The sequence below is a fragment of the Caloenas nicobarica genome, chromosome 1, assembly GCF_036013445.1.
Source record: "Caloenas nicobarica isolate bCalNic1 chromosome 1, bCalNic1.hap1, whole genome shotgun sequence".
Taxonomy (NCBI): domain Eukaryota; kingdom Metazoa; phylum Chordata; class Aves; order Columbiformes; family Columbidae; genus Caloenas; species Caloenas nicobarica.
Window position 1 is genome coordinate 139603961 of NC_088245.1, and position 7592 is coordinate 139611552.

Below are 7592 nucleotides of genomic sequence, written 5' to 3' on the forward strand. Positions count from 1 at the left end.
CTGGCAACCCTTTCTGGAGTCAAGAAGAGAATAGAGCAGTCCACAGACTACACCTGGGTGCTAGCAATATTCTGATATTGCATTGGAGCTTGAAAACTCTCTGCCTTCTCCTCCAGCAGCCTTCCCTGTCCAGCCTATGTGGAATGCAAAGAAGTGAATTGTGGAAATGCTGGAAAATAGATGAGATTTTATGACATCCTCCATTATCAGTAGTCATTTTTCACCAGCTAGATAGAAATACTTGGACTGGAAAAGATTTAGATTTTTAACCCTTTAAATTAAAAATAGCACTAAAATGTTTCTGCCCATGAAGGACTTTATGAGGGGCAGAAGTAGGGAGAGAGCTGTGTTTCTTCTTTAGCAATACACATTCTCTCTGCTTACCCCTTGGTGAAGACTTTTGGAATGCAGTTGCCTTTTCTGTTTCAGTGGTGTTGGGTATCATTAAGATTGATGGGTTTGAAAACATATTTCATTATCTCCTAGACACAGCTTGGCTGCTCTTCTGGCTTTTTTCTCATCACCAAAACAGAACCTGTTGTTTTCAGAGGCTCTGAAACTAGAGTGCTGTCACTTAAAAGGGCTTCCTATCTGCATTTGCCTGTGAGAAATGTCTGCATGAGAGCAGCCTTATCTGTTGAGGGAGAAATAAAATTCTTTTTAGCCTGAAATAATTTGTAAGGAACAGTTCTGTAACAGGATGCAGCTGTCATGACCTGCATGTGCATGGGGCCACCTGCAGTGCTTGAACTGGCTATCCTTCTCCTGAAATGCTTGAACTGGGTGTCCTTTTCTTTTCAGGTCTGGTGTGTCCTCTGGAGGTGTCAGTCAGTTCAGGGAGTATCCAGGTTGCCCGAGGCCAGACAGCAGTATTGCCCTGCACCTTCACCACTAACGCTGCTCTCACTAACCTTAATGTCATCTGGATGGTCATTCCTCTTTCTAATGCCAACCAGCCTCAACAGGTAGGTCTTTTCTTACTGGAGCTTTCTTTTTCCCCACCCTTTGCATGCTGATTTGGATGCAGACCCTTTACAATCCTGAGTCTTTGGTTGTTCCAGAACTTCATTGCCCCTTCATTGCTAAAGATGACCTCTGGATCTTACATGAATCTGATTTCTTCAGTGCTTTGTTGATGCACATTGTGTCCTTGGCTGCCTCGGCAGGATGTGCAACTGAGGCACATGTATGTGGTACTATAGAGCTGCCTTGGATCTATGGTGGTTTGTGTGTTCAAAAGAGCACAGGAGATGTAATATAGGTTGTGGTACACTGGATATGGGATTTGGAGGACCCGGAGAAACTGCAGGCTTAAACCTGTGAAATCTATGTAAAATGTGCTATAAGACATGGCCTCTCATAGACTTATCTCCCCTTTTACTTCCCTCCTTACCTTTTCACTGTTCCTTATGCAAGTCCATTCTTATGAACATTAGCAAAAAAGAGTCAATCACGGTGGACACAAGAATCGTATAACTGAGATCTGCTGGCTTGGTTTTTGCCCACACACTCTGACAGCAGAAGAATGCCATTGCTCTGAAATGCATATGTCTTGGGTCACACTGCCCCCATCACATTCGGTATTCAGTTGTGAGAACCTGTGCAGCAGAGTACTTGCTCCTCAGGGACTTGGTCTGAGTTCACACTGCTACATAAGCTTTCTGATTGTAGAGGCTGCGCAGATTCAAGGGTTGCATTGCCTGTCATTCAGTTCATCCCAATGATCTTCAGTAAGCATTGTCAAATCATGGCAGGATCTTACTGGCTGAGAATCAAAATGATACTGTCCACTGGGCGGATGCTTTCCAGCAAAGTACTCACTGACCTGCAGAGAGTCTCTGCTTCTCTACGTCAAACCTGTCCAGATGAGTAACAGCTATTGTATGAAGTAGGCTGGTATTGCCAATTCAGCTGTGCCAGAAGACTTGGGTATAAATCTGATCTGTTACTATTATTGATATAATGTTTCTGCCTGGGACAACTGTAAATTGAGGTGTGGTTATTTAGAAATGCTTTAGGAATTGGTTATTTCATCTTGGGAAGCCCATGTTTTGCTTGCTATTCTTCCTCCTTGCTCAGCTCCTGCAGAGTGTTGTTTGAGCTTTCCTTTCTTTTCCAGGTTATTCTCTACCAAGGGGGTCAGATCTTTGGTGGTGCACCCCAGTTCTATGGGCGAGTGGGGTTTGCTGTGACAATGCCAACCACCAGTGCCTCCATCTTCATCAACAACACTCAGCTATCGGATACTGGCACATACCAATGTTTGGTCAACAATCTTCCCGACCGAGGCGTCAGGAATATTGGAGTCATTGGACTTACTGTCTTGGGTGTGTTTATTTGGATTATGGGGGAGAGGGGATCCTCTGTGCATGACAGTGCATCATAGCAGAGTAATGTGGTAGTGTATGCATTGGAGCTCATGGAGATCCTGTGGTGAGGGACGGGCTGCCTTGTGGGTATTGTGGGAGTTTGTAGGGCCCATAGTCTTCATATGCAGGTAATATATAATGCAGTTTTAAAATATGGTGGAGAGAAAGCTTTTGTGGCAGCATTGTGACGTGAAGTTGCAAAGAAACATGAACAAAGTATAAGGGCATCCTGGAGAGCTGAAGGGACTGTAAGAGTTTTGTACATAGCAACAGGAGAAGAGAAGGACTTTAGATCTTTGCTTCGTTTTCATTAAAACAATTAATACTGCATGCTCCCTAGGATGTTAAATACTCCAGAGTGTGTGCCATTAAAGGGATATGAAGCAAAACTCAACCACAACAAATTCTGTTTGCAACTCTGTTAGCTCCCACAGAAATGTTCACCTTCTTTTTCTCTAGGAGGGAACCTAAGAGTACTGGGTCCTGTGAAAATCAGCAGTAGTCTGTAACCTTGATGGGCTGGTGGGTCAGGAATCTTTGTGAATTGTCATCCCCCAAACCTTAACGGGTTTTTGTCTGCTGCCTCCCTCTCATCCCCTTGTCAGCTCATGCCAGTGACCTTGCTTTCCCCAGCAGCACGTGTCCAGAAAGAGCCTGTCCCCCACTGTTTGGTCATGTTTCCTGATCTGCTGTCATTTTCCCCTCTTCTCTCGCAGTTCCTCCTTCTGCTCCGCTTTGCAGAATCCAGGGGTCCCTGGATGTGGGCAGCGATATCACACTGACCTGCAGCTCAGAAGAAGGCATCCCCCGGCCAACATACCTCTGGGAGAAACTGGACAATGTTCCCAAGTTGCCCCCAACTGCCACACAAGGTGCTCATTCTGTTGATTATCCTACTGTTTCCCAGGTGATAGCCTGGGTTTTCCTTTGTCTGAGCTGCCAGAGGTGGCATGGCTCATTTTGTGTCTGCCATCACTCGCATGGTTGCTTTACTGGAACGAAGATTCCTAGAGCCCATGGTGGACTAGGTACCCTCCAGTGGTCACTTAAATTTTCAGGGTTTTTTTTGGTACAGAAGCATGTTCCCCATTGAGGAGCAAGGGTTTGGTTGAATGGGAGAGAGAGAACATGGTTGCCAGATGTTGGCACATGGCCGGAGATTTCAGCTGCTGACTCACCTGCATTTTAAACTAAATGAAAGGCTCATAGATTGAAAACTGGGAGAATAGAGGCAATATCATCCCAGGAAAATACTGCAAGCTTCTCACGCTGAGGCCACTGTTCTCCAATTAATTACTGCCAGAACTGCCTTTCAGATGTGTGTAAAAGCAAGGCTCAGATCAGACTGGGTATTGCCCAGCCCCAAGTACCATCCAGAAGATTTCTTAACATAGGTGTCCTGACAAAGTAGTGATAGCTGTACTTTTGCCCTTTATCTTGCTGTATTTTAAGAATACTCAAGCATTTAAGTTTTACGTAATTCAGGAATGAGGAAAATTGGCAGAGCAAAGGGACAGGGAGCCCAGGGATGGGAGACAAAGTGTTCTGCAGGGCAGGACTGAATTTAGCGGATAGATCTGGGTATAGCTAATTGCACATCTCTTCTTTCCTGCCTTTTCTCACACAATGCTGAGAGTCCCAAGCTTTCATTTGCAGAAATTCATCTATAAGAAGAAAAAGAAACATCTAGTATAAGCTCCTTAAGACCTAATCTTGTGTGTGTGTGTGCGTGCGCACAATACTTCCATCTCAAGGTTATTTCTTAATTTATTTATCCTTAAGAGTCTCACACCAAAATTCTCTGTTTGCTGGCTTTGCCTTTTCACGGTTTTCCTGAACGGGGGGGAGGGATTTAAATCCTTCTTTTCTCTCTGACTAGACCAAGTCCAGGGCACTGTCACTCTCCGAAATATCAGCACTGTGTCCTCAGGTCTTTACCAATGCGTGGCTTCAAATGCCATTGGAACCAGCACTTGCCTTCTGGACCTGCAAGTCATTGCACGTAAGTATTTTTCCAAGGGAGGCTTGGCCACCTGCTTCTGTCTTGTGGCAGTAAACTGTGTAACCATGTTTGTGGTGAGCCACCATGTGCCTCTCTACTAGAAGATCATTGTGCCCTGGAATGGGGACGTTGCCTTTCCCCACTCCCAAGCCACGGTAGCTTCAAATGCTCATAGACAGCCACAGCCCAGCACTGATTTCTTCTCCATTCTCTGTTCAATTGTCCCCACAGCCCACCCTCGGAGCATTGGCCTGATTGCAGGAGCGGTGGCCACAGGTGCTGTCGTGCTTGTTGTTTGCATTGTGTTGGTGGCCGTGGCACTGTTTTACTGGAAAAATAAACACAAAGAAGAAGAAGAGGAGGAGATTCCCAATGAGATAAGGTAAGAGCCAGGGAAAGCCGGTGTCAGGAGACCTCTGATCACCCAGCAAAAGCAGCAGCTGATAAGAAGGCAATCAGAAAGTTCACTCTTGCTAATCCTGAGTGTGTTCATCTGGGTCAGGGGAAGGTGTCCATATCTGTCCAGAAATAGGAGACAGCAAATAAAAATGGTAATGATACATTTTGTTTTCAATGTTGCCTTTATTGAGAAGTTTGGTTTGACATTGTTAGCTCCATAGGAGAGTGTCTCTGTACATGGTGGGGATCCTGACCCACAGTACCAAACAGTGACAGCTGAAAAGCTCTGGAGATACAACTGTAATCTTCTCTGGTGTTAAGGCCACAGTGTTTCCCTCTGGTAGCTTCCTGCAACTCCCCTTAGGATCAGCTTCTTTGGTTGTACAGGTACAGTTGTATCGATTCTCTGAGCACCAGTGGCTGTGACAACCCCTGGTTTTGCCCCCCTAGACACATGAGCGCAGGTTCTTAGCATCAGTGGTGTGCACACAGAGCAATTAATGTGCGCAAAGCTGGGTCCTGCAAAGAGGCATGAGCAAATAGACCAAGGAGGAATGCTGGTTCATGTTGGTGCTGTCCTTCACCTTGAATTGATGGTGTTGACCCTAGCAGAGTGTGGTGGTGGGGAGGGTCCTGGCAAGTGGGGCATCATCCTCCATGTGCCCACACACCCTCTCTTTCCTAGGGAGGATGACCTGCCACCCAAATGCTCCTCTGCTGCAAAGACATTCCACGCCGACGCATCCTCGTCAGAGAACGACACCCTCACCTCCTCCAACACCTACAACAGCCGCTACTGGAACGACCCCAAAGCCAACCATGCCACAGACTCCTTCACCCGCTTCAGCAACAGCAATGATGCCCAGCAGCCCCCTTTCTCCCGCTCGGGGAGCACAAGCACCCGCCCCATCTATGCCAACGGCGGCCAGCCATCCCCGGCTCCCCCTAAGACGCTGGTGGTGACAGCCAGCACGGCGCCATCCCCTCAGGAGGTGATCCGGAGCAACGGCTCGGTCAGCAGGAAGCCACGGCCGCCGCACACGCGCTCCTACGCCGTCAGCCAGGCCACGCTGGAGCGGATTGGGGCTGTCCCTGTCATGGTGCCCGCACAGAGCCGGGCCGGCTCCCTTGTGTAGGGCCAAGCTGGCAGCCAAGATCCGAGCAAGGGGCCTCTTGCACCTGCTGGGGAGAAGAGACCATACTCCTTCCTGAAAGGCTGCGAGGTGGTGGAGGGACACACACACGCCTCTTGCGCTCACCCTCCCCTCCTGAGGCCGCTGCTGGACGGTGGGACAGCCCCGGCTGTGCCGCATCCCCCCTCAGCTGTTGGGGCTCCCCGTGCTGGTGGATGCCACAGATGTGCCAAGGCCAGGGGAGCAGGGAGGTCGGGACACACTCCTGGCTGCTGGTCCCCGGCTGGGACGTGCACCTGGCCCTGACCTTGGCGGGGACTTTTGCTTTTGTTTCCCATTGGTTTTGTTGAGGGTCAATTCCATCCATTTGGGTCTTTCAGGGAAGTTTTGGGAGAGATATATATATATATAATTTTTTTTTTTTTCTGTTGTTGCTGTTTTATTTCCAAGAGGATGACAGCCTGCATTGGGGCAGGGAGGGCTGAGCTGGGAGAGGTGCTGAGGCAGGATTTGCCTCAACATGGTGGTCTCAGTCTCCTCCCCAAAGCCTTGGCCCCACTGCCAGGTGAGGAGGGCGGTGGGCTGAGGTTGGGTGTGAGGAGACCCGGGCCAGGCTGGAGGGGTGAGATGGAGGCACAGCGGCCAACCAGCCCAAGCAAACAGCTGGGTGAGGACATGGACCAGGGAGCGTTTGTCTTTATTTTTTGCAATTCTTCCCCCGCCCCAACACACACACACAGACACACACAGGTCCTCGTCAGACTGGGTGTTTTTCCTGTGCTAGCTCAGGGTGCCGCCAGAGCCCTGTTCATGGCTGTGGAGGATGCAGCTGTCTGAGCATCTTTTCCTGAGGGACTCCATGCAGGGCGAGGGTGCCTCACTGCTGCTGCTGTAGGGCTGGTTTTTTTTTTTTTTTGGGTGTTGCTGGGGTTATTCAGGAGGCAGAGAGAAACAGGGTGGTGTGGCAGAGCAGCACGCAGGTCCAGAGGTGTCTGCTGCCCCTGGGGCAAGTGGCTTCAAATCCCACAATGCCAGTGTTTGCATGGTTGGTTGCCTTATCAGGCTATCCAGGTCTGGCTGGCATGGCACACGTTGTGCTTGGGGTCCATCCATGGAAGCATCACATTTTTTGTCCCTGCTTTCCCACATGCACAGATTTCCCAGACACTGAGGTTCACTGGATTTATTTCCAAACCACTTTACTTAGAGTCAAATCAGGGGCTTAATGGAGGGGGTGACTCTCTGAAAGCCCATGTGCTATGTCTCTGCCTCTTCTACTTCCCTTAATGTCCCAGGGCCAGGCACTGGTGGCATCTGCCAGTGGTTCTGCCATCTCCATGCAGCCTGGGAGTTGGTTATGGCTGGCACCGATTATTTTTCTATTGCAACTAAATAGCCTTAATCAAAGCCAAGAGCTGAAACTGCTGAAGGAACCTGGTGCCATTTGGAGGGCTGGACTGAGGTCTGAGACCCTCCTAGAGAGCACAGGCTCAAGGGGTCCATGCCTGGATGGGTGCCTAGGCCCTCCTGCATAACACCAGCCCTGGCACATGTAAAGGCAGTGGTCACCTCCAAAAGGACCAGAGCCCTCTCAGGTCTGCTCTTGGAAAAGCAATGTGGGAAGTCACAGGTGACTTTCTGCAGCTCTTACATTGGAAAAAGGGTCTGTTTAATCCAACAGACTCTTCC

The 7592-nt window shown here is 49.0% G+C and overlaps 1 protein-coding gene across 4 annotated transcripts; it reads left to right on the plus strand.

The window, feature by feature from the left end:
• Window positions 1–911: 911 nt before the first annotated feature.
• Window positions 912–6290, plus strand: IGSF11 (immunoglobulin superfamily member 11). Of its 4 annotated transcripts, none has more exons than XM_065655331.1 (6): window positions 912–965; window positions 2120–2327; window positions 3086–3241; window positions 4249–4377; window positions 4693–4753; window positions 5456–6290. In XM_065655331.1, the coding sequence occupies exons 1-6, from the start codon at window positions 927–929 to the stop codon at window positions 5904–5906; spliced, it is 1044 nt and encodes a 347-aa protein (XP_065511403.1). In that variant the 5' UTR covers window positions 912–926; the 3' UTR covers window positions 5907–6290. The 4 variants fall into 4 exon arrangements, with proteins under 4 accessions (XP_065511403.1, XP_065511411.1, XP_065511386.1 ...); XM_065655339.1 differs by having other exon boundaries at window positions 4249–4300; window positions 4688–4753; XM_065655314.1 differs by having other exon boundaries at window positions 927–965; window positions 4249–4371; window positions 4603–4753.
• The last annotated feature ends 1302 nt before the right edge of the window (window positions 6291–7592 follow it).

Bases quoted from the DNA above. Each gene is read 5' to 3' on its own strand.
- IGSF11 (XM_065655314.1), top strand. From the start codon at position 927: ATGGTCATTCCTCTTTCTAATGCCAACCAGCCTCAACAG. The intron at 2,328-3,085 runs GTGTGTTTATTT...CTTCTCTCGCAG, and splicing joins CATTGGACTTACTGTCTTGG to TTCCTCCTTCTGCTCCGCTT. The intron at 3,242-4,248 runs GTGCTCATTCTG...CTCTCTGACTAG, and splicing joins GCCCCCAACTGCCACACAAG to ACCAAGTCCAGGGCACTGTC.